Below are 26,789 nucleotides of genomic sequence, written 5' to 3'. Positions count from 1 at the left end.
TGTTTACAGGCAGATTTATTGATCTGCATTTTTGTTTCCTGTTTTATCCCTTCTCTTCTCTTATTTTTGCTTCTGTTTTCCCTCCTCTAATTGTTAAAAAGTCAACTCTTTTCTCTTCAGCCACCTTATTTAAGCTATAAATTTTTTTCTAACTGCTGCTTTAGCGGCACCTACGTAATTTTGATGTGTATTACTTTTATTATTAGTCACAAACCTAATCATTTCCTGATTTTTCTTTTCCTTTGACCTTTAATCTCTGTGTTTTTAAAACTTTTAAGAGTGTGGTGTTTTTTTAAGATAAGTATTTTGTTTTGTTGGTCGCCAATGTAATTGCACTTTGACAAGAGAATATAATCTGTAGGATGCCAGTTCCAAATTTGCTGAGGTTTGTTGATACATAATGAATTTTTTAAAATATTTATGATGCTTTACCTATGCATCTATAAATTTGGTATGGACTTGTCAAACAAGGTCTTATGGGTTTTTTTATTTGCTTTACTTTTGCTTTAGATATTTTAAGCTATCTTGAAGACTTTTTGCTTTATGGTGTGTTTGGGCTAATATTAACATAGTACACCAGTTTCATTTTTATGAGTATTTTCTTAGAATATTAGTGCAGTTTTATTTTTGCTTCTGTTAGGGCCCAAAACATTTCTTGATATCCTCCTAGATTTTAGGTACATTTGTACACTTGTGTTTTCTGAATCATGTAGATAATATAAATTGGAAGGGATCTGTGGTGGCCTAGTGGCAAGGAGTAACATTGCCAACCCAGAAATGCATGGTTCAAATCCGCCAACTGCTCTGTGGGGAAAAAATGAACAGTCTCCCTCTGCGATGTATAGCCTCTGAAAACCCACTGGAAGATCAGTTAAGATTCACTTCTGGTTTGAGAGCACATAGCGACAACAACAGCATGTGTATTATAGTTTCAAGTTTAATTTTTTTCAAGCAATTTTCTAAAAATTATTATTCCTTAAAACAAGTGGATAAAAAAATATATTCTTCCTCTCCTCATTTAACCCAGAGCCTAGACAAGCGTCAAGTTTTCTGTTCCTTCTCTGGAGGTGTGTGTTGAGTCTTCCTAAATTCATTCTTATAAACTATGAAACCTTTTGAAGAACAATTTTTAAAGTGATAATATGTGTTTGAATTTTACAGAGAAATAAAGTTTATTTTCCCATTTGGCATTTCTGCAGCAAACTTACTTCTTACCATGATTGCTGTGCAGCCTTGGCCAACTATTCCAGATGTTATGCCTTGTTTTTGAATCTGATAAACAAATACCAGAAAAAGCAGGTCAGTTCTTTATAGATTTAATTCCTCAATTTCTGTGTATTAGTGTATTTGTGTAAGCCCTTCTTGACTAACTTTCTGTTTTGCTGTACAGGTGTCTATCAGAAGCTTTTCTTAAATTTAATGTTTATAAAATGGAATAGGCTGCCCTTGGAAGCAGTAAGCTACCAGTGGGATTTGAAGAAAGAGAAGTTTGAGATAAAAACTGCCTAAAACTCAGAGGCTGTAGGTGGAGGCTTGGGTTAGGGAAGAGTGTGGATAACCCATGCTGTTGTTAGATGTTGTCAAATTGACTGCAACTCATAGTGACCCTAAGAACAACATATCTGAACCTCTTGCCCTATCTTGAACCATCTCCGATATGTTAGATCTCATTGTTAAAGTCAGTGTATCAGTCCATCATCTTGTTGTGTGTCTTCCTTGCTTTCTCTGGCTCTTCACCTTTCCTAGCATGTGTTCTTTCCCCAAGGACTGGTAGACTTTTCCCTCCTGACAAAATGCCCAGAGTATGTGATGAAATTTCACCATCTTTGCCTGTAAGGAGCACGCTCTTTTACACAAACTTGTTTGTTCTTTTGGCATTCCGTGGAATATTCAGTGCTCTCCTCCAGCACCACAATTAATTCTTCTCTCATCCTTACTCATTGTCCAACTCTCAGGTGGATTAAAAAGACCGTGGCTTGGATAAGCACACTAGTTAAAAAAGGCAAGATTTCTAGGCTCCATCCCAGCAAGGCCTACTGAGTCAGTTGAATGAGATGGGAACTAGTCATCTGCCTTTTTTTTTATTTCAATGAACATCTACAGAGATTTTAGAAAAACTGGATAAATTATGTTTATCATCTGCCTTTTAACAGGAACCATGGGCCCTTCTGTTGCAAACTAAAGGCTGAGGGGTCCCCCAGCTAATGCACTTAACTGACTAGTTGGTACTTAACGGAAAGACTGACAATTTTAGTTCACCCCAGGCACCTCTGAGGAAACCTGGAAGTCTGTCTCCATAAAGAAAGAAAAGGCCGTTGCACAGTTCTGCTTTGTAACATGTAGCATCACCATGAGTTGTGACTGACTTCATGACAATGGGCTAATTTGGGTTCTAGAAATATACTCTGGGAGTTTTGTAGTCTCTTAATATGCATAGCTATCACTTAGTAATTAAATCATTGAACACAATCAGGATACCAGAATGCCTTATTTCTGTTCTCAGAGAACAGTGCTGCCTCTATCTTAAAGTCTGTGGACTACATGTGGAATCAGAATAAATTTTCTTTGCCTGAGATTCATTTTTATGCTAAATCATGTCTCTGCTCATTTTTATCAAAGAACATGGAAACAAATATTTATGTAAGCAAAAAGAGAAAAAGAAAAGTCCTCTCTAGTTATAAATGATGTGCCACTTCTTTAAAAGATCTTGTAAGGTACAGTGAGGGGGCTTCCTGGGATCCAGCTGTGACCAGTGGGTTCCACAGTCCCCAAAGGGTGGAGCTCCCACTCTGAACCTAGTATTGCTAGGACTGACTGCTGTTGGGAGGAGCAGGAATGTTTTTCCCCTCAACTGTTGCCGCTCCCTGTACAGAGCGTTTTCATGAATTGTTATTGTTGTTGTTGTTGTTGTTATGTGGCATCAAGTCACCTGCGACTTATAGCAATTATGCACAGTAGTTCTGAACTCTGTCCTATCCTGAGCCAACTTTACCATCTCCGACACACCTATCCCTGTAAGTCTAGTTACTGTGTCAGTCCATTTCATCCAGTGTCTTCCTCTCCTGGATAGTCCCTCCACCCTTCCAAGCATAATGAAGACTATAGCCCTTGATCTTCTTCAACAAATTCTTCAAGCCCTCCTCAGTTTCACAAGTAGGGTTGTGTCATCTGCATAGGAAGGAAAAAGGGGGGGATTTTATATTTATATATATAATGTTGTTGTTGTTTTTGTTGTTATTGGTGCTGTTGAGTTGCCTGCAACTTACAGTGACTCTATGTACAACAGCTCTGACGCCTACCTTGTCCTGAGCCATTATCACTGATGCCAACACATCTACCCCCATTGCCCTAGTTACTATATCAGTCCATCTTATACTGCATCTTTCTCTCCTGTGCTATCCCTCCACCCTTCCAGACATGATGTCCCTTTTCAAGGATTGGCCCTCCTGGCCACATGCCCAAAATATGTTTCAAAATCCTAGCCTCCAAGGAGAAACTTGATTTCATTCTAAGACAGACCTATTTGTTTTCTTGACAGTCTGTGGTAAGTTCAAGACTCTTCTCCAGCACCAGGCATCAGTTCTTCTTCTGTCATGCTTGGTCATTGTCCAGCTCTCTTATACATAGCAAGTAATTGAGAAGACTGTGGACTGGATCAGGCACACCAAAGCCTCTAGACTAACATCATTGCTTCTCAGTATTCTGGAGAGGTCCCTGACAGCAGATTTACCTAGTGCAATTTATCTTTTGATTTCCTGACACTTGGTGCTGAGAGTGTTGATTGTGGAGCCGAGCAAGCTGTAACTATTAACAACCTCTGTCTCTTCTCCATCCATCATGGTGCTGCCAGTTAGCCCCATGGTGAGAATCTTTTGTCTTCTTGATGTTGAGCTTCAATCTATATTTAAGACTATAGTCCTTGACTACACACACACACAGACATACACACTCAGCTCAAGTCAAATTGGCTAAGTCCATTGGGTTTCTGGGGCTATAAATCACACAGGAGGAGATTGTCTGTATTTCTCCCATGAAGCCTGTAGTAGATTTGAACCACCAGAGAGGAATGACCTTTGAGTAAGTGATGCAACTCTTGAGGGACTATGCCACCAGAGATATATAAATACACATACATACATATACAAGATCTTTATGTATATGTTTGTGAAATATATCTACATGTCTGTGAAAAAAGACTTTTCGTATTCTTTTATATTTTTCATAGTAATTTCTTCTCAAGGAAAAGTCTGATTTCACCAAATAAGCATGGATTTTATTTTTCTTAATCTTTCCCTGTTAATTCAGTAATGAAAGTAAGGGAAGGTTTTTGCTTTTATTTCTATATATCTGCATTGTTAAAAGTATTTATAATTGAGTTTACTTTTTTAAAAAAAAGCATTGTTTCAAAAGATGAGAGGCTCTTTTGAAAGCTCTTAAGGAGGTGAAATGTTTAATTCTTTCTTAAATTTGAGTCCACTACTCTCAAGCTTGGCTTATCACAGAATCACTTGAGAGTTTGGAAAAAATACAGGGCCTCAGGCCCTACCAGGGGGATTCTGAATCAGGTCTGAAACGGGATCCAGAAACCTGTTTTTCATAGGATCCTCACATGATTCAAACGAATGGTAAGATACCTGTAGCAAAAATTATAAAGGTGGCTCATTAAGATATGTCTCCGGTATTGACAGTAGAGAAACTTCTACAAAGTTTTGAGACGTTTAGAGTGATTAATCAAGTCAGCCACACAGGGTCAGTCTTTCTCCACATGCAGTGGCTGAAAGCGGGTCTTCCTGACAGAGATAGAATCTAGCTTTCAAGCAGGCCAGGTGTAAGTGCAGGTGTCTCCAAATGGTAATCACTGCACTGAGACGTGCTTTCTCAGCTGGAGAAAACGAGCTGGTACATTAGACTCTTGCAGTGATTTCTCTGCCAGACTTGTGTCTAAACAAACAGCTCAGAGGCAACCTGGTTTTGAGAACGTTGCCATGGCATTAATGACTTTCAGACACTGGTCAAAGTAGGCGTCTTGGGAGGGAACACACTGGACCTTCTTTGGACTCCTCATTCTTCCTGTGTGAGGGGTATATGCTAACTTTCCTCACTTGTCCAAATGAGCCACACATTGTCGACTCAGTCATCTGTGAAAGCAAACCCAAACCTTCTGCCATAGAGTTGATTTCAGCTCATTGCATCCCTCAGGACAGAGAAGGACCCTGCCTGGGCTGACCTCTTTGTTGAAGCAGATTGCCCTACCTTTCTCCCACAGGGTGATGACTGAATTTGAACTAGCAACTTCTCAGTTAGCAGCTGCATCCCTTCTCTACTGCACCACCAAATTTTTTTCCTAAAATAAAAACCAAAATATTTCTGAAGCTGCCATATATAAAAGTCAGTCTATTTGTAGCTAAACTTTGTTAGTTTGCATCAGATGAATCAGAAAGTGATTGGTGATCTATCAGAGTCTCTGTGTGTTGCAAATGTTAATGTGTCCTGCTGACTAAAAGGTTGATGATTCGAGTCCACCCAGGGGCACCTTGAAAAAGCATCCCAGGGATCTCTGGAAGAGGCCCCTGTGGGAAACCCTCTGGGGTTCGGCATGACCTGGAATCAGCTCAGTGGTAACTGGGAGTGGTAAAATGTTTTTTAAGTACTATAGACGTATCATTTGGTGTGGCTTTTTGGCTTAGTGGTAAGGAATTGCATTGCCAATGCAAAGGTATGCAGTTTGAATCGACCAGCCCTGATCTGCAGGAGGAAGAAGGGCAGTCTCTTCCTGTGCACTTTACTGCCTCTGAAAACCCACTGGAGGGTCAGCTATGAGTCAGTAGTACATGAGAATCACATGAATATCATTATGGATCTCTGGTGGCTTAGTGGTAAGGAGTTGTACTCCCAGCCTAAAAGCACGTTATTCAAATCCACCAGTTGCTCTGCAGGAGAAAGGTGAACAATCTCCGTCTGTGCTAATTTTTTGTTGTTATTAGGTACCATCGAGTCAAGTACCACTGATAGTGACCCTATGAACAACAGATCTGAACTCTGTCCTGTTCTGTGCCATCCTCACAATCTCTGACTCACCCAAGGCCATGGTTGTAGTCACTCTCTCAATCTACCTGGTTGAGGGTCTTCCTCTTCTTCACCATGCCTCTATCTTCCAAGCATGATGTCCTTCTTCAAGGAATAGCCTCGCCTAGCAACATGCCCAAAGCTTCATCATCTTTGCCTCCGAGGAGCACCTGGGTTGTATCTTCTCCAAGACATCCCTGTTTGTTCTTTTGGCAGTCCATGGGATATTCAGTACTTTTCTCCAGCATCACAGTTCAAAGGATCATTTCTTATTTTACCAGCCTTATTCATTGTCCAGCTCTCAGATGAATAGCTAGTGCCTGAAGACTATGGTCTGAAACAGGCACACCTTAGTCCTTAAACTAACTAAAAACTCTCTGAAGCATTTTCTGTGAGTCAGTTCCCATGCAGTGGTACCCACCACAGCATCCTTTCAGTAGCCACCTTGCCTAGCTAATTTAAAATAAAACATAGTCTGATTCGCAGAACTTCTCTCTGTACATAGGCCTTGACTGACACGAGCCTCTGTGTGTTTGTGATGATCATGGTACCCAGCTTGGGGTTCCCGGTTCATCAGTAGTCTCAGAAAAAGAAAAGCCACGCCCACCTCTACCTCTTATAAAAGACCTAGGGACAACAAGGGAAGCTTGTTTGGCTTGTGTCCCTGAGCCTAAGTTGCCCATGAATCACTGTGTAACTACTAACTTAGATTCACCAAGATGAAAACACAGCATTCTGCATAATACAGGTGGGAATCACAATTTTTGCATTAGGTAGAATATCTCTTTAAAAACTCTGACCAAAACGCACTTCAGTGACAAATCTCACTTAAGAAATATGCACATATTGTCTGCTTTATGATGTAAACTGCAGTTGGTACAAACCAAATGTGCGAACAGATGGGCTTAATAACTATGGAATGAAGAGGGCTGCTATCAGCCTTCGCAAATCAGAGCCTGCCCGAGGAGGTGCCTCTGACGTCAGTGTTGCTACATTTAGCATCTCAACAAAATAAGTTCGGGTTTGTTTTTTGGAAGGAGATGAAGGGATTTTCCCCATTACTTCTGTAAATATCAACTGGGCAAAAGATCTGGTAAAACGCCTCAAGCAAGATTTTTGCAAGACAGGCAATATTTTACAAAGGTTAAGGTCTAAAAAAGACTACCCTTTATCTACATTCCCATTCCGTGTCCATTGAGCCACTACCGTTTACCCCTCTCCATTTTTAGATAAGGTTATTCCTTAGTTTGCAAAACAGTACTTCCAGAAAAGAAGATGTCAGAACCTTCACAAACCCTTCTGCCAATGGCTGGACACGTCCTTGCTTGTCCTGTGTTTAAAGCCACACCCCTCTCATTCCATTTTTACTTCTTTCAGGGTAAGCAGTTGTACACACCATGAACATTGGTTTGGAATGTGTACACTCTGTGCTGTTGAAAGCGAGACCTGGGATGTCTGGAGTGTGTGGCCTGAAAGCAAAAACATCCGCCATGTTTCTAGCTATTCATCTCTTAACGCGGCTACAGCTGTCCTGCAGTCCAGAGATAACTTGACCTCTCTTTCCCCTCCATCCTCTTTGGGACCATAGAGGATTGGCTAGGAAGATGCCTCCTCCCCTTCCTCTGGCGCCTTTATATGGGTGGCTTGGCTCCGGGCTTGCCCTCTGCCTCCTCCCTGGCAGGAGCGTGCCCTGTGGCTCCCTTTCCAGCCCCTTGCAGGCACATTCCCAGGGGGGTGCTGCAAGGATTTGGCTGAAGTCACTCCTTTTTCCAGCCTTGGCCTTGCTCTGCACCCCTGACTGGGCAGGCAGTACAATAAACCCTTGGCTTGTTCATTCTTTCCAGCTCCTGCTGCTTTGCCCTTGTGGAACTGCCTCTACCCCTGCTCAGCACGGAACCCAGTGGCCTGATTTATGTTTGCTGGATTTAAAAAAGAACAGCACAGTGAAATTCTAGCATTGCCTGGGGTATTGGAGCAGTAGCCACCTTCAGAGGCATGTAGTGGGTGCTCCACATCCTTGGGGGTGCTGTTGATAAATGGTTGGAGACATTAAGTATAAGCTATGCCTAGTCTTTGAATCATTTTCTACCTACCTCTTCTTCGTCCCCAACATCCCTGATTCTTTCATTTTATCTAGTTAAGCACTTAAGCAAACTGTTGAGCCACATTTGGGACCCTAGGGTAAATTAGCTTTTTTGCACTAGTGCAATCTGTATTCCAGTCTGTTAAAGTGTATTTGTACTTCAAACTACCTGTAAGTCCATTTAATGCTTGGGTTTTTCTGGAGATGGTACGTTGGTAAACGTTGCAGATTACACCAGAAGTTTCTAACCAAATTTAAGCAGGGCATCTGAGTTAATTTAATTTTCTCTTTTATTGAGGGCTTGAAGTATACTTCTAACCCCTTCAGTTTCAACTCACCCTTGCAAATCTCTCTGAAATGTCTCTCTTTGCTCAGAAGCAACCCTCTCCTAAGTAAATGGAGTCTGCCAAACATAGTTTATGCTTTCTGTGACAGCCTGCTCTCTCATCCCTGCCCCTCGGTCAGCCTAATGCACACCACTTGTTTTTGAGGTAGAGTCTGAAGAGTGTGGGAGGCAGGAAAGAATGTGCTCACTTTGGCTGCCTTGGTGGATAGGTTGTAATGTGAGGTAATGCAGACATCAATGCATGGGGCCAAATGGTGCATTAGATGCTGGCTTTAACCTTGCTTTAATAGTCAGTGGTAGTCATCAGATGTTTTTGAGCAATGGAGTGGTGATGTCAGAGCTGTTCTGGGAGAACTGGTGTTAATGTTGATCACAGAAGGCGGAGCTGCTAAATCTGGAATCCCTGAAAGGTGCAAATGGTTAGTTAGCACTTGCTACTGCTCACAGAGAGGTTGGAGGTTCAAGTGTTCCTAGTGGTGCTTTGGAAGAAAGTCCTGGCAGTCTTCTTCTGGAGTATTGGCCAATTATAAAAGCTTCTGTAGCACAAGTCTACACTGGCATGCATGGGTTCTCCAGGAGTTCAAAAAGACTCGATGGAAACTGGGGTTCATTTTATTTAGAGAATAGTCTACAGATAGGTTAACTAGGTAGGTGGGAGAAGGAGAAGGGAAATTTGGGGGAGATCTTGAGGTGACAAAGTTGAAGGGCTTTGGTAAGTGACTGGAAAAGGGCAATCAGTTGTTAGGTGTGACAGGCTGGGTACTCATAGAGACCCTATGAACAAGAGCAGAACCTTGCACTCTCCTGCTCCATTCATGAGCTCCGATTTGCTTGAGCTCACTGCTAACAGCCACTGTGTCAGTCCATCTTGTTGAGGGTCTCAGAGGGATCAAAGATGCTGCTGAGGCCGAGTCTGGGTGGTTGAGAAGAGGCGGGTCATAGGGAAAGTACAGTTTGGACTGTGAGTTGGGTTGGACATTTAGAAATCATCAGCACCATCTGTTGAAACCTGTTTCCAGCCTTGGGGAGGGTAAAATCTCCTTTGCTGGCTTTAGCCCATATCTCTGGAGTGGAAAGTAACTTTCAACAGCTGCTGCTGCTGCTGCTGTTGTTGTTGGAACTCAGCATGGACCATTCTGTTCAGTAGTGTCCTGCTTCTTGCTGAGTTTCAGTAAAAGCTGTTTCCTTTAAAGGCTTGTGGTGCCCATTCAGCGTGAATAACTCTGCTTTGCTCACTAGGAACATGACATGCTAAACTGAATGTCCCACAGACTTTAACTAGAATGCGTGTTGAGGCCAGGCCTCTTGTGCTCCTGGTACCTGTTTGTCAAAGTTCTGGTTGGCTGTGGCTGTTGCCAGGCTCATTCTTTTTTTAGGCCCAAATAGAAAGACAGTATCAACTGGTTAGGCTAGACAGATCTTCTTAAAAAAAAATTTTAAAAATCTCTACTTATTCATCTTCATTTGGCTGTTTCAAAACCACATAGTTGTGGTATGAATATGTAGCTTTGTGTTAAACTTCATTAAAATACTGTTAAGGTTGCACAATGATTTATAGGTGGTTCTCTCATATTGTGTAAGAATAAAGGAGAGAATTTGAACCTCAAAGGGGAAATATGTATCGATGACATAATTTTCATCTATAAATCGATGGTTTTATGGGATGCTCAGATAAGTGGTTAGTAGACTAGAGATGGATGGAGCTGGGGATGGGGGCCTTGGAACAGTTAATAACCTTTCTGTAACACAGCCCCATGCAGATCCGCTCGGTGGGGAGAATTTGGTGTGCAGGATCAGGAACAGAGACCACCTGTGGTGAGCCGCAGGGCCTCTGTGAAGACCCCATGCTCGACCTCCTCTTTCAAGATTCCAGATGAGTCAAGACAAGCTCTGGAATGGGAGTAAGGAAACACTAATTCTGCCAAGCTCTTGTGCAATACCTTCTAATTTGGCCTATTCCATCCATGTTCCCTAATCTGCAGAGAAGATATTCAAGGGAGGTGAAGAAAGGGGAGAGGAGGAGGAAGGAGAAGGATGCCTTAGCCAACCCTAAGAAAGAGGACAAAAACAGTGAGGGTAGCAGTTGCTGGAAGTTTGTGCTGCAATCTGCCATCCCCATTTGTTGATAACACATGCCATCCTGCAGTTGGCATCCTCCCTGCCAGGAACCACCCCCTCCTTTTTCTGTCTGAAGGCAGGGGAAGGTATTGTGGTAGCTTTAACTCTTCCCTCCCCAAAGCAGGATTTCTTCCTAACTCCAGTCAACAACCTTTGCTGCACAAAGATACTGGGATCAAGGAATTTTAGAAGTGGAAGGGACCTGAGAGAATTTGAGGGTAATCGTCCTTCTATGAACTGACAAAAGAACAAACAAGTCTGGCTTGAAGGAAATAAATAAAAGCAGGGTGCTCCTTGTTAGAACCGATTCACTTTCTATTTAAGTCTTCTATGGAGCCAGACTCATAACTGACCCTCCCAGCAGGGAGAGCTTTAGAAGCAGTAAATCACACCGGAGGAGATTGCCTGGTTTTCTCCTCTGGTCTCATATACTTTGGGCGTGTTGCAGGAGGGGATAGGCCTTGAAAAAAGACCTCATGCTGGGACAGGTGGAGAGTCAGAGAGAGAGGAAGACCCTTAACGAAATAGATTGAGAGAAAGAGAGGAAGACCCTTAACAAGATTGACACAGTGACTATAACAACAGGCTCAAGCATATATATTAGAGATCATAGGTGAGGGCAGTTTAGATCTGCTCTTCACAGGATTTGCTCTTATTTGTGTTCGACTCAATGTTACCTGACAACTTCCATGACAGCAGTCAATTGAATTTTGAATGAAAATCTATATGAAAACTTGTTTTTACTTACAGCTAGGGCTACATACTGTTGAGTTAAACTGCTGATCCTTTTATGAATTTATTATTAAAATTTCAGATGGTGAATTCCATATAGATTCTCAAGAAATCATACATTGAAACTTTTGTGAAAAGCTCATAGTCCTCAGTTTAGAAAACATAAAAAGGCATTTTTCCTTCAAAGATTGATGTTGGTGGGTGTTGGGTTGATTCTGATTCACGACGACCCCTGTATAAAGAGCAGAAGTGCTGTCACCTTACAGGAGTAGATCACCAGGCCTGTCCTCCAAGGTGCCTCTCAGTGGGTTCAAAGCACCAACCTTTGGACTGATAGTTGAGTGCTTAATTGCTTGTACCACCCAGGAAGTCCCAGGAGGACGAAGCCTTCTGCTTTGTCTTTGGGTCTTGTTAGGCAGCAGGAGATGCTCCTACCTGGGTCATTTCCTTCAAGAGCCTCGTAAGAAGCCTTTGCCACCAGGGTTTACTTGGAATAACCATTGGTTTTATGTGAAGTGCAATTCAAGTATTATAATAAAATTGGATGTGCTTTCTTTATATTGAAGTCTGACAACCTCTTTAGAAGAGTTTATTGATCAAAGACAAGCCAGGTGACCCCAGGTCCCAGCAAGAGGGTTGTCTTGAGTTTTCTATTCCTAGACCTTTTCCTTTAGCCCCAACATCTCCACCAACCCACCCCATCTTCTCCTCCACACAGCGGCATCTCATATGCTTCCATGGTTAGACTTAACGTCATTTGGGCACCCCTGCCATGCCCTCTCATTCATGGATCATCCCATTACCTAAACTCTGTGGGACTGTCGAATCTGTGCCAGTTTAATGCTACCCACTAATATTTTATTGATAATACACAGAAAAGGTCCAGTACAATGTCTGAATCATGGGGCAGAATGATTCATCTATTATAAACGCTATATCTCTTTTGTCTCATTTAATGCAGTATGTTCTCCATTTATAGATGAGAAAGTTGAGGTACAAAGAAGCTAAGTAAAGGCACCTGGATGTACCCACATGATCTGGTTCTAGTGCTTGAGTACTTGCTTAGCATGTCAAGTCTGTTGCCTTCTCACATATAGGTTAGCCTTGCCTTCTCAAGATTATATCCATATTTGTTTATGGGTGTACCTCTGTAATTCCTAGGGTAGAGTCAGGAACAGGCTCTCCTGATGAGGCAGCTACTAGAATTGCTTGAATGCCATGTGTTTGGATTTTTCTGATTACAGACTCAGTCCTGGACCAGCTCCAGTTCTTGCCGTAATGTTGACCAGTGATTCCCAGGTTTACAAGCCACAGTGACATTTCTTCCTTGCCCTTCCAGGGAGCACTTTGGAGGCAAGAATGATGAGGCTTCACCTCACATACTTTTGACATATTGCTAGTAGGGGCTAATCCTTGGAGAGGGACATGATGTTTGGAAGGGTGCAAGGTCGGTAAAGGAGAAGAAGACCATTGATCAGGTGGATTGACACAGTGACTGCAGCAGTAGGCTCTAGTGTGTCAGAAATGGTGAGGATGGCACAGGATATAGAACAGGGTTCAAATTTGTTATTCGTAGGGTTGCTATGGGCCATGCTCGACTTGATGGTGCTGTACAACACAACCTAGATCACATGGGAAGAGATTGACCATCTTTCTCACTCAGAACAGCTGGTAGATTCAAACGACCTGTCTTTAGGTTGATGGCACTATGCCTTACCCACTTGGCAACCAGAGCTCTCTTATTATTATTATGGATAGACTGACAAAAGAACAAATTGGTGTTGGAAGAAGAATGACTAGGATACTACTTAGACATGAGGACAGTGAGACTTGGTCTCATGTGCTTTGGACATTTTCTCAGGAGGACACAGCACCTGGAGAAGCACATCATGCTTGGTAATGTGGAGGGTCAGTGAGCAAGAGGAAGGCCCTCAACAAGGTAGATTGGCAGAGGGGCTGCCGCAGTGAGCCTGAGCACAGCAGAGGCAGTGCAGGATTGGGCAGTGTGCCTTCCTCCTGTACCTTGGTTCTCTGAGTAAGAACCACGCAACAGAATGTAACAACAACAGCCAGTCTATGAGGGAGCAGACCACCAGGTGTGCTGTAGAGCCAATGGCCAACTCAGATACCAAGGGCTTAACTAATGATTGTGCCACTTGAAAACCTGTTACCGTCCAGTCGGTTCTACCTCTCAGCGGCCGTCAAGACCGTGTGCACGGCCCCACAGGGTTTCCAAGGCTGGAAATCTTTACCGAGCTGGCTGCCACATCTTTCTCTTCTGTAGCAGTGGGTTTGAACCACTGATAGAGTTCTGGTAGCAGCCAAGTGTCTAACCACTGTGCCACCAGGATTCCTTAATGGCAGTTGTTTTGTTAGATGTGTCAAGTCGACTACAATGCATAGTGAGCCTCTGACCAACAGACCTGAACCTTGCCCGGTCTCACATCATCCTTGTGCTCAATCCATTGTTGCATCACTGTGCCAATCCTCTTTAAGGGTCTCTCTCTATTTCTGTGCTCTTTCAACTTTTCTAACACGACATCTTTTTCCAGGAACAACAAACCCAAAGTATGTGATACAAAATCTCATCATCCTTGCTTCTAAGGGGCACCCTGGTTGCACTTCCTCTAAGATAGACCTGTTTGTTCTTTTGGCAATCCATGGGATATTCATATTCAGTACTCTCCAATACCACAGTTCAAATGCATAGATTTTTTTGTTGTTGTTGTTTGTTGTTTTGTTTTTCTTACTCATTGACTGACTTTTCAGGTAGCTAGGAAACAACTGACAATACCATGGCTTGGATCAGGCACACCTTAATCTTTAAACTGACATCCTTGCTCGTTATTAGCACTTTGAAGCAGTCTGTGACAGCACATTTTCCCACTGCCAAAAGTATTTTGATATCATGACTGCTGCTAGCATGGGTGCTGATTTTGGATCCAAGTAAAATGAACTCATTGACAACTTCAGTCTTTCAAATTATTTATAACCCAAAACTCATTGATGTCAATTCATAATCAACTCATAGCTGACCCTCCTTTGGGTTTCTGAGGCTTTGAACTGTGAGCCTGTAGATTGCATGGGAGAATGCCCTTCTTTCTCCTGTGGCTCCTCTGGTGGGTTCGAACTGCCAGAGTAGCCCTCAGTTGTCCTTTGTCCTGGATCCATACTGTCTTTTTTACCGTACTCAGTATTCTCTGACACTGTTGCTACCACAGCAGGCTTGAGCATGACAGACACAGTGAGGGTGGTACAGACTAGGACAAGGTTCATATCTGTTGTTTATAAGGTCCCTACGAATCATAGCAGAAACACCTAACAGCAGCCTGTGCTGCTCTGCCTCTCCTGAGTCCCACCTGGACCGTCACCCACTGCTCACAAGCTTCCTGATCCCCTTTGGTGATTAAAATGTGTCCTGCCCTTTGTCCTTCTTCCCTAAAGGCTGCTGATAACCACTAATCGGATAAACAAAGCCAGGTTTATGGTAATCCCTCGCTGGTAACAGATTTCATTTTAAAGATACTTTCAGGAGATAATTCCTTAACTGTTCTGAAGGAAGGCAAAGCCAAAGCTGAGATAAATGAAACACCACCCTCCCTGTGAGGAAGGGCTTGGATGTGGAAAACCCCAGGAGTCTGGATAACCCTGAAAGTCCCAGCTCAAACCTTACCAGCCATGCGCCCGTTCCTTTTTTGCCTCTTGCCATATGTAGCCACCCATCCGCACCTTTAACCCCTGCCCAAGAGTACAAGCTTTGTCTAGTTTTAGTAAAGAAAGCAAACGTATGACTTTTTTGATACCAGGGAACTCTGGTGGTGTAGTCTGTAGGGAGTCTGCTGACCCAAAGGCAGTGTTTCTCGGGCAGTCTCCTCCTGTGCTATTTACAGCCTTGGAAACCCACTGGAGGGTCAGCTGAGTTAGATCTAACTCCAAGGCAGTGAGAAAGATTTTACACCAGTCTGTTCTGGCATATTCTAATGCTGGTGGCATTATGTGGGTCACTGACCACCAGTGTACATGATGTGCCCAGTTCAATGGCATTGCCACTGTAGTGATGGACACCAGCTTTGGCCAACATGGTTTAGCACTCTATTTCCAGTTTCTTCAAGGATAGGCAGTCGTTGTTGGTGAGAATGGCCAGTTTTACTCTGCCTTGGGTGATGTCTTCAGTGTGTTTGTATGAAGGTGTGTGCTTTCAAGCCCAGTGACGCTTTTGTCTTCTCTGTCCCACCGTCTTTGTGTCTTAGGTATGCCTAACTAAGAGCAGCCCCCAGGTACCTGGGCATAGAGAGAAGCTAAATTGCAGCATCTAGCGCAGTGAATAGAGTACTTGAGGATAATTCTTGAGTATTTTCTAGAATCTTATTCTTGAGTGATTTCCCTCTCAAGGAATGAAGACGTGTCATATATACACCTAGATGTACACACTCAGGTTACTGAAATGTCTTTAAAGTCTCTTTCTTCTCCCAGGTGATCTCCTTCGCCATGGGCTGACCTTACTCACATGTCTTATCAGTTGTCAAATTAAGAACATAGTTTCTATGTCCTTTTTAACTTCAAAGTGTTCTCAGTTTAGGGCTTTTTAAAAACCATTTTTAAAATGTAAAAAAGGTTCTAGTCCTTGGGAAATGACATCATGTTGAGAGAAGTGGAAGGTCAGAGAAGAAGATCCTCAACACAATGGATTGATATGGTGACTGTGGCAGTGGGCTCGAGCATGTCTCGGATTGTGGGGATGGTGTAGGATGGGGCAAGGGTTAGATCTGTTGTTCATAGAATTGCTGTGAGTCATAGAGAGAGCTCTGTTATCCTAGTGGATAGAAAGTTATGCTACCAAGCCAAAGGTGGGTGATTTTAATCTGCAGCCCTCAGGCCTGGTTTTAATTGCTTTTTTCAATTTTTTTTTAAATTCTGCAAATTTATTTGGATGTATTTTCCTTCCTCCAATTGTTTTAATTATTTTTTAATTTTTTTAGTTTATTTACACAATTCAAATATATTGTTTTCAAGAACAAATTCTTTCATTTTCCCCTCACCCCCTCTCATCAAATTGTACAACCTCATGATTATTTTGATCAGACATTCTCCTAAGTGATGTAGCATTGGTCTGTCAATTTGCTGTGCAGAGGTAACTTGTGGTTGCTGTAGTGCTAAACACCGTGAGAATGAAGTGTCAAATTCAGTAATGGTTACCCATGGTGGACAGTGTTTGGAGGAGCTTTCTTATTAAAATAGGCTTGAAAGCAGGAATGAAGTAGCTTGTCTCCAGAAACTCCGTGACCTTAGAGAAAAGATCAAAGTTAGACAACTGTTCTTGTCTTTTGTTCATAGGGTTACAATGAGTTGTCTACGACTAGACAGCACTTAACAACCACAACAGCAACAAAATGTAGCCCATTAAGAAGTGATAGTTAAACTTTTGTCCTTACAGTGACATCCTTATGGTTTGAAGTGACTACCACAGTGAGCTTAAGTACAGCAGAGATTGTGAAGATGGCTAAGAGTCAACCAGGGTTTTGTTCTTTTGTACACAAGGTTTCTTTGATGTGGCAGCATCTAACTACAGCATAGACAAGTGCATAAAACATGTGTGTACAATTTAGCACATAGTTAGAAACCTGCCAACGTGGTGAAGGAAGGCAAAGACTGCTTTATTTAAAGTGGTCTACCCATGTGGGAGCTCTGGTGACCTAGTGGCTGAGGAGAAAGAATGCTGTCAACCCAGAGGTGGTGGTTCAAATCCACCAGCTGCTTCAAGGGAGAAAGATATACAGTCTCCTCCCGCTGAGATTTACAGCCTCAGAAACCCTCTAGAGGGTCATTATGAGCTGGATCCAGATAGCACCAAAAGGGGTGTGGATATTTTTAGTTACATCTGGCGTCTAGTGAGAAGAGCTGCTAAACATCCACGGGTCAGCCTCCCTCAGCAAAGAAATATTCAGCCTGTCATGAAAATAAAGCTGAAGTGAAAAGCCCAGTATAAACCATCATGCAGGAAACAAATGCCTTCAGTCAGAGCTGCACTTTTAGAAAAAGATTTGGATGTTTAAATAGATTCACTTCAAAATTTGGTAGTTTTATGTAACACATTGTCAATAATGTTATCCCACTCAACTAATTTGTTCTCTGAAAGAATAAAAAAAGAGGGTGTGGTGGCTTAGCCAGAATTCTCTCAAGTTAATCGACTTTGCTAATAGCATCAATCAGTTTGTAGTCTTTTGTTGCCACCAAGGGTTTTTAATGTCAATTTGCAGCAGTCTTAGGCATCAAACTCTGTACAAGTTAAAAGAAGCCAGACGGGTGTCATTGTTCTATTAATTAAATTGCAAAACAACTTAAACGCTGTACTCTTTCCAACAACTTATCCCAGCCCCTTTGCACTTAATAACCCTGTCTTTAATTCATCACAGGACTTAGTCATTCGTCTTGTCTTTATTCTTGGCAACCTGACAGCGAAAAATAACCAGGCTCGTGAGCAGCTTTTCAAGGAGAAAGGGAGCATCCAAACTCTGTTGTCACTATTCCAAACATTCCTTGAACTCGATCTGCATTCGGAGAAGCCTGCTGGTGATGGAGAGGCGCAGGCCAAGCCTCCGAGGCAGCCGTCAGGTGTGGAGGACGTGCTCATCAAGCTGACCCGCGTGCTCGCCAACCTCGCCATCCACGTGCGCGTTGGCCCTGCCCTGGCTGCCAGGCCGCAGGTGGTGGGCCTGCTGCTCAGAACACTGGGTAAGGGCCTTGGCTGGACTGTCCACAGCTGACTGAACACATTACCGCAGGGCACAGCACGCAGTGGCCCCGGACAGCGCTAAGGGCCTGGGGTGGTGAAGGTGCTCCTAGCACCACTGCTCACTCAAATCGTCTGGTGGGTGCAATGACTAGTCACTTGGTGATTCAAATCCAACCAGCAGCCCTGTGTGAGAGAGAAAGAATTGGCTTCTCTAACAGCTCACTGTGGTAGAGTTATAACTGACCCTCCAGCAGGTTTATAGAAGCTGTGTCACACAGGACATCACCCATCTTTCTCCTGTGGAGCCACTGTGGTTTTGAACTACCAGAGAGTGTCAGCCTTTGGGTTAGCGGCACAACTTCCTATGAGCAACACCTCCAGCGCTCCACAATGATTACTATGTTGATATCTGCTCCCTTCCAGTTCAGTCCCTTCTTGTCCCGTGGTCGAGTTTCTAAGACTGTAAATCTTTACGAGCGCAGACTGCCTCATCTCTCTTCCAAGGAGAAGTGCGGTATGTTCACGTTGCTGGTGTTTTCATTAGCAGCTGATAATGAACTAAGCCACCAACCAGGAGGGGACTAATTTTAAGATTATTGTTGTGTGCCGTCGAGTCGGAACCAACCTATGGCTGAACCTCCTGTGGGTTTTCAGAGGCAGTAAATCGAACAGAAGGAGATTGCTCCTCCTTCTCCTGCAGAGTAGCGCGTGGTGCTAACCTCCTGCTCTCGGGATTGCAGCGCAGCTACTTACCATTAGAACAGATGAGCTGGTTCTGCTGCATCCGATAGGGTCACAAGGGTCAGAATCAACTCCACAGCACCTAACAACGAGGCTGCTTGGCTCTGTGAAGGGAGCACGCCTCTCAGTTCTACACTGCTTCAAAAGCAACAAACATAGAGAAAGAAAAGAATTGAAGTCTTTATTTAAAAAAAAAACACTGAATACACTTTATAAGAAATAATTTCATGGTAGATAAATTATATTGCATTTTTAAGTAAAAATTAATATCAACCAAGCTACCAAAACTTAGCAAAACTAACCCCAAAGGGTTTAAAATCCATATTTTTTTCCTAGATCAGTTCATAATTCAGATATTTGTTCTTCAGATTTTTGCAGGCACTCTAACTACAGAGCCAGCCAGCCAGCCAGTTAGGCCTTATCTCTGTGCACATTTGAGGCCTTTTTCACTTCTGAGGCCTTGTTCACATTTGAGGCGCAGGTACCTCTGCCTAGTTTATGAAGAGAACAACTGCATCTCAGGGTTAACTGAGCCACTTTACCAGCTTCCATATTAGACCTCACTGTAGAAGCAGAATGCTACCAATACTAAGACACATGCCTTAAATCCACCAGCTGCTCCACAGGAGAAAGATGGAGAGACTCCTCCCCTAAGATTCACAGTCTCTCAAAACCTGCTGGAGGGGCAGCTGTGGGTCACTTTTGACTCGATGATACACAACAACCACAACATTGACAATGAGGAGTTTGGGCAATGTGTGTATAATCTTTTACTGTTTCACTTTTAAGAGTCATTGTTCAGTCATACTCTTAGTCCTGGTTGTTGTTGTTGTTATGTGTCATCAAGTCACCTGCGGCTTGCAGCAACCTTAAGTACAACAGCCCTAAACCCTGCTCTATCCTGTGCCAATCTTATTATCTCTGACACACCTACCCTCCATTACCCCAGTCACTGAATCAATCCTCCTCATCGAGGATCTTTCTCTCCTGCACTGTCCCACCACCCTCCCAAGCATTAAGTCCTCCACCAAGGACTGATTCCACCTTGAAGCATGTCCAAAGTATGTCACATTAAGCTTCAGAATCCTTGCTCCCAAGGAGCAGCCTGGTCTCACCCTCTCTAGGATGAACCTGTTTGTTCTCCTAGCATAGTCCTTACTATATAGTAAAAGGAGCATTAGTACCATAAGAGTTAGATGGATTTGAACCAACCCCACCCCAGCTGCTTCATAGAGGAAAAAGCACTGGTGACTTTCCTCCATAAAGATTCCAGCTTAGAAAATTCCGTGGGGCAGTTCAGCCACACAAGGTGCCAAAGCAAAACCAACTGAGTGCTGCCACCACCAATACTGTATAGTAGAGTCCTACCCTCCCACAGTATGGGCTTCAGTGTAAAGGAAAATATGGCGGTAACTAAAGGTCGGTAGTTCAAGCCCATTAACCACTCCTTAGGGGGATAAATGTGGCAATCTGCTTCCATAAGGATTACAGCTTTGAGTATCTTACAGGACAGTGCTTCTTTGTCCTGTAGAGTCACTATGAGCTCTATCAAATCAATGCCTGTGGGTTTCTCTGCTTCCAAGGAATTTCAGTGACAGATTAAAAACTACACAGTGTATGAAAGTGACAGAAACAAAGCGTGCACAGTATATGAGGGTTAAGCGTATGAAGCCACTGAACCTATTTTCTGGTGAGAGGAGGTGTGCGGGTGTGTGTGTGTGTGTGTGTGTGTACAATGCTTTATGGCTGAAAAAGCACCATTATTCTTTTCACCACTTATCAGGTCACGAAGATACTAAGTATTGGAGTCACAAAGCCCCAGACTCCTGCTCCTTGGTTCTCCACATTGCTCATCTCAAGAAGGATTCCTAAATTCTGACCAAGATTTGGGCCTGTGACTTGTCACTTCCACGTGGTAACTCAGAAGCCTGCACATTTGGTCTTGGATTCTAGGTTGCTCATTGCATATGTAATTATCTGCTAGCATCCATATCTGGTGGGATGGTGGACACTTGTGTTGACAGCATAATATCCTAGACAATATCCTTCTGTTTTTCTTAGGCAGATACAGAATGCACCCTCAGCATCCCCTAGGAAGGAGTCTCTTGTCCAGACAGCAGTGTGTGATTGCCTGGCCATCCTCTCTTATGCTGTGGTCTCTTTACATCTTTGTGGCCCCGTTCCCCTAGTTCTGTCCAGGTCTTGGCTGATCCTGTCCTTGACTTCTCACTCCAGGTTTCCCTCCTCATTTTTCCCTCCACATTGTGCCCAATTACACTCCACACTGCATGACCCCTTCTTGTCTGAAAGCCTTCTGTGAAGTTCTTTGTCCCATATCATCAGGTCTTTTACTTACAGTCCATCTTTCCAAAACTACACTCACTAGAAGTAACTTTTCTCTTCCTGTTACTGCTTTGATTATACCTGTTTCATGGTCACGTAACAACGTTAAAGGGTGATTGTTGTAGTTTGATGCTGTCAAGTCAATTATGGCTCACAGCAACTCTAAGAACAACAGGTCTGTCCTATCCTGTGCCATTCTCACTATGTCTGACACACTCAAGCCCATTGCTGCAGTCACTGTGTCACTCCACTTGGTGGAGGATCTTCCTCTCCTTTGCTTCCTTCTATCTTTCCAACCATCATATCCCTACCCAAGGAATAAACTCTTCTAGCAATATGCTGAAAATAAATGAGGCAAAGCTTCATCATCTTTGCCTCTAAGGAGCACTCTGGCTGCACCTTCTCCAACACATACCTGTTAGTTCTTTTGATAATCCATGGATATTCAGCACTCTTCTCCAAAACCATAGTTCAAAGGCATCAGTTCTTCTTCTGGCATCCATAACATTGTCCACCTCTCAGATCCATAGGGAGTGACCGAGAAGACATGGCCTGAATCAGACGCATGTTAGTCCTCAAACTGGCATGATTACTCTTCAATAATTTGGAGAACGCCCTGATTACAGACTTTACCAGTGCAATAAGCCTCCAGATCTCCTGACTGCTAGTTCCAAGTATTGATTGTGGATTAAAGTAAGATAAGTTGTTGACAGTTTCAATCTTTTCTCCATCTGTCATGATGCTGCCTATTGGTCCAGTGGTGAGAATGTTTATTTTCTTGACCTTGAAATGCTGTCCATATTGAAGGCTGTAGTCTTTGAACTTCTGCAGCGATGCTTCAGGTTCTCCTCACCAAGCAAGGTTGTGTCATCTCCATATGAAAGTTATTAATGAGTCTTCCTCTGATCCTGATGCCACATTCTGCTCCTTAGAGCCCTGATTCATGAATAATTTGCTCTGCAAACAGATTTAATAGCTATGGAGAAAGGGCGCAACCTGATTCACACCTTCCTTAATTTTTAATTGAAGGGTAGAAACTATTTTTATTCACTGTTATATCCATGAAAAAGCCTATCAGTTTGTCTTACTCAAAGTAGAGTTTTGGGAGATATTTGCTGAAATCAGTTGGAGAAGATGATCATTTGAAGTGGATGAAGCTTTGATAGGAAAAACCCAGAGAAAAAGAAAAGGGTGAAGAGAAAGTAGGATGTGTTTCTTGTGGTGTCCGTTAAGTCTTGAACTGAGGGTGTTAGAACCACTAGACAAGTCACATCTAGCCTTTTGTGGAGGGCCTTGAGTTCTACATTGAGGCGCTTGATCATTACTCTGTAGACAGCATCCTGGAAAAGGGTAGAGGAGATATAAAGCCCACATCACTCCATTTAGCAGACGTACCAGAGTCCCTGGGTAATGCAAGCAGTTAACACGCTTAGCAACTAACCAGGGTTGGAGGTTTGGGTCCACCCAGAGGTGCCTAGGAAGAAAGACTTGGCAATCTGTTTCAGAGAAAGCAATCCTTGGGAACTCTTTGGTGCGTTGTTCTGCTCTGATACACTTGGGGTCTTCATGAATCAGAAGCAGCTCGATGCTAACTGGAAATCAGCTGGCACAAGTGGGCCTTGATATTTTAAATATTCAACTTTTCAACCAACTGCAAACTGCACCTTTTAGGTTTTAACATTTCCCTGTTTCGCAGTGCTCCTTCCTTCCCTGGAATTTCGGCGCTTCAGGGTGGTGCTGCCTGATCCAGGGCCAGGGCACCAGATGCCTCTGATACAGCTGTGGGACTCACTAAGCTATGCTCTCCAGGGCCTCCTCCTGAACCTGACTCCATGGGGTGGGGCCTTGGCATCTGCAGTTCCGTCTCCTCCCTATCTCCAGGTGGTTCTTGTTCTCATTAAAATACCTGAAGCTTGGGGAAGCACAGCTCACCTCTGTGACAGGTGAGGCACCACTGAGTCTGAGACCTGCTGGATGAGCTAGCCTGCAGCACACTCAACCCCGGTGCCTGGAAGCCATGACCTTGAAGGGAACAAATCTTTATGAATGGGCAAGTTAAGGTGGAGAACTCTGCCTGATTTATTTATCGTTGCTGATATTCACATGTAAAGTAAAAAAAGTTCTTAACCTTCTATACATTTTATTAGCTTATAAATTAGTTTGTACATATAAATTGAAGGTGGGATCAGTAATCTGCTTTTGATTCACAAGAAGGCAATAATACATTTGCATCAAAGGAAGAGGAAGCAGATTGACCAGGGAGCAAAGATTACCCAGGGGATCTCACTCTGACCTGGTCACAACCCGGTGGGAGACTTTAGGAGGTTACTGGAATTAGGAACAGCATCCATTTCTTGAAGATCGAAGCACTAATCCAGTGGTTCTTAAATTTCCACATGTGTAAGACTTCCCTGTGAAGCTAATTAAAAGCATAACCTTAGCCCTGCTCTCAAAGGTTACGATTCAGCAAGGTAGCTGTGGGCCTGAAGAGTCTGCATTTTAAAAGCTCTCTGGTTTGTGCTGATGCAGACATTCAGAGGCCTCACTCAGAGAGCTAAAAACAAAAGACTTTCCGGGTGGTCAGTCAGGTTTCTCCAGCATACCAGTTCCAGGCCTCGAGCAATTGTTTGGGCAAGCAGGAATCCCTTCTCTGTTTTCTCTTCGTAAAGATTTTATCACCCAAAAGAAGCTTTCAAGAGAGTAAACGCAGACACTCCTCTACCTCCACCTTCCCTAACTTGGCTCCACTGCTGGGGTGAATTGCTGAGCCCTACTAAGCCCTACTGTCTTAATTATACAGTATTTTCTATAACACAAATATCACAAGTGGGTGATTTTAAAGAGTATGCTTTATTTTCTCACACACGTGTGCGTTAAAGTCCAAATCAAGGCACCATTTGTGCGGGTTCCTTCTCACAGGCAGTTGTTGTGGTTAGGTGCTGCGTTAGGTCTACCACGACCCTCTAAACAGATCTGAACCTTGTCCTGTCCTGTCCCATCCTCACAATCTCTGTCATGCTCAAGTCCATTGTTAGTCACTGTGTCAGTTCTCATTGTCCTCCTCTCTTTTGCCGACCTGCTTTTCCTCATCAGTAACCTTGTGTGTGCCTTGGCTTGTAGATGATTCTCACAAGGTGTCTGAGTTCCCCTCTGCTTGTGTGTGTCTGCGTTGTTTGACTCTTTTTAGAAGTCAGAAGTGATTAGGTTTAGAATCCACCCTACAATCTCGTTCACATCGTAAAACAAACCCCCTTTTTCCAAACAGAGTCACATTTGCAGCTACAGGGTTAGGATATCAGTACATATTTTGGGGCAAGGGTGTGCACCTTGATCCATACACCTGCTAAGCTGGTCTCTGCTGCTTCCCACTTGTTTTATCTGCATCTTCGGGAAGTGGTGCTCCAATTTAGGAAGGAAGAGGATGGTTGTCCAAGTGCCCACCTCTGACAGGCCTGACTACATACAGGCAGCTCAACACCTGCACCAAGGCTGAATCTGTGTGAACGGAAAAGAGCCCGCTTGCTCCCTGGTCATGTACCCACCTAGCTGAGTTGGGAACAGCTGCCATCGTACTTACGCTGTAGGCCAAGCACCCCTTACACCTGACCCTCCTGCTGTCCTGCACCCTTCCCTAGCTATATAGAAAAGCAACTCTTGGACCATCTCTTCTTACCTCTCACCAGTCCAGAGAGGAGATGTCTATGCTCAGGAACTTCCTGTCTCATTGCAGAGGGTCCTTAGGAGTTAAAACAGGTTTCTGTAAGAACCAGGCTTCTCAGTGGGCCTCTCTACTCTGAGATTTGCTGCTTCAAGTGCAAATTCCAAACACCAGACTCTCATATCTGAGTCACTTTTCAGGGGCTGGGTGTGTGTTTCTCTCATGCTCTTTGGAAGGAAATTATTGCTCCAATGGCCCTAAGGGGCCCTTGATGGTGTCTGTGTCCTTGACATCGGCATGGTATAAGAGCAGGATAGGAGAGTCGGGCCTGGATTCAGATGCCTGCTGTGTGAAGTCAAGGCAAAGTAATTCTTGGAGCCTTAATAGTCTCATCTGTAAAATGGGATGTTAGGTTGCACTTTCAGAATTAATTATTCGTGAGTAGAGATGAATGAGATTATCCCCCTTACTCTCTATCAGGCTGACTGTTGATAACAGATTTCTTCATCTTAAGAGGCAGTGTGAAAGAGAAGCCAGTGAGGAGGTGTTAGAAGATGTGGTGAGAAGTAATCAGATTTCATGCATTTGGAAGACCAAGAGGGTAGGAGTTAAAGATGTTATATGGCCTCAAGATCATTCTGCTGGGCACTGGCAGACACCCAGGTAGGTCCTGGAAGAATTGAAGACCTGGCAAATCAGCTGTGGATTAGAGCTGGCTTCGGGTCACTGGTGTGCTGGCTCCTGGACTTTACTGCAGACCCAGGGCCTAGAATAGCCTAATTTTCCCCAACCTCTTGGCCTGAAGAATTAGGGGAGTGCATTTGCTCTGGCCTGGAGGGACCACGTGCTCATGCATCTCCTGACAGGGAGTCATGGGAAAGACAGTTGCACTTGCACAGCCCTTGCCCGGAAGATGGCTTGCCCTTGACCTTGCCATTGCTTTGGTTCTGATCTCATTGGTTCTACACCTGCAGTGAATGAGCTCTGGTGATGTAGTACTTTAGGAGCCGTGTTACTAACACAAAGGTCACATTTTTGGGGTGTTTTGAATCTACCAATAGCTTTGAAGGATAAAGATGGGCAGTCTCCTCTTGTGTAATTATCAGCTTCAAAAAGCCTGCCGGAGGGCCAGCTATGAACTAGTTACTACTAGTGGCTCTGAGCTGTGAGTGAGACCCCTGCAATGGTCTTTGACTCCCTTATGCTCACTTTGTTTCAGAATCTAAGTCCATTGAGGAGTGCGAGGAGCTGGTCATCAATGCTACAGCTACAATCAACAATTTGTCTTACTACCAAGTGAAGAATTCCATAATTTACGACAAAAAGCTCTATATTACTGAATGTAAGACTCATAATTGGGCTTGGGCAAATGGATACATAAGTTTTTCCTTTAAATAAACACAGAACTGGAGAAATTACTAGTTTCTGACCATGGTTATAAATGTCTTAGAGCCCTATTTATGTCTAAGTATAAACCCCAAGATGTTTGTATATGGAAAACTGCATTTCTCATTCTCCTGCTGAAGCCCCTTACAATTTGTATTTTATGATCATTTTCAATTTAGAAGCTTACAGTATTTGGGATTATAGCGATTTTTATGGCCTTTTAATGAAAAGTTCAGCTCACTTATTTTACTTCTTTGATATCCCAACTCAGTGCTCTTAAGTCTTCTGGTAAGCAAGAACATGGATGGGATCCTGGAGGCTGTGCGTGCGCTCGGAAACCTCTCCCAGCACCGCGATGTCTGCGACTTCATTGTGCAGAAAAATGGTCAGTTTATGACACATTCATAGACACGTAGTTCTTGCCAGTAGCTTAGCTAAGTGCTTTTGAAACTTGGGCCATCACAACACGGTATTTGTTTCTGTTTGGGGACATAGTGCTCTAGATACCAAGATGAATCTAGGCGGAGCTCCAAGGGTTTGTCTTTCCCTGGTGAGTGTCCTTGTGATTTCTGAGATGGGGTGA

The 26,789-nt window shown here is 43.5% G+C and overlaps 1 protein-coding gene across 1 annotated transcript in view; it reads left to right on the top strand.

Annotated features, from left to right (window-relative positions):
• The window catches only part of ARMC2 (armadillo repeat containing 2), a 196,218-nt gene that overhangs the window by 144,904 nt on the left and 24,525 nt on the right, over window positions 1-26,789 (top strand). The window contains exons 10-13 of the mRNA XM_006881231.1: window positions 1,200-1,299; window positions 17,759-18,077; window positions 26,040-26,162; window positions 26,478-26,591. Of these exons, the coding sequence (XP_006881293.1) occupies window positions 1,200-1,299; window positions 17,759-18,077; window positions 26,040-26,162; window positions 26,478-26,591 (656 nt within the window). The remainder of the gene's footprint in view (window positions 1-1,199; window positions 1,300-17,758; window positions 18,078-26,039; window positions 26,163-26,477; window positions 26,592-26,789) is intronic.

The sequence above is a fragment of the Elephantulus edwardii genome, unplaced genomic scaffold, assembly GCF_000299155.1.
Source record: "Elephantulus edwardii isolate Elephantulus edwardi_28Jun2011 unplaced genomic scaffold, EleEdw1.0 scaffold00013, whole genome shotgun sequence".
In the NCBI taxonomy this organism is placed as follows: domain Eukaryota; kingdom Metazoa; phylum Chordata; class Mammalia; order Macroscelidea; family Macroscelididae; genus Elephantulus; species Elephantulus edwardii.
Note: the sequence above shows the minus strand (reverse complement) of the source record. Positions and strands in the feature narration are given on the sequence as shown.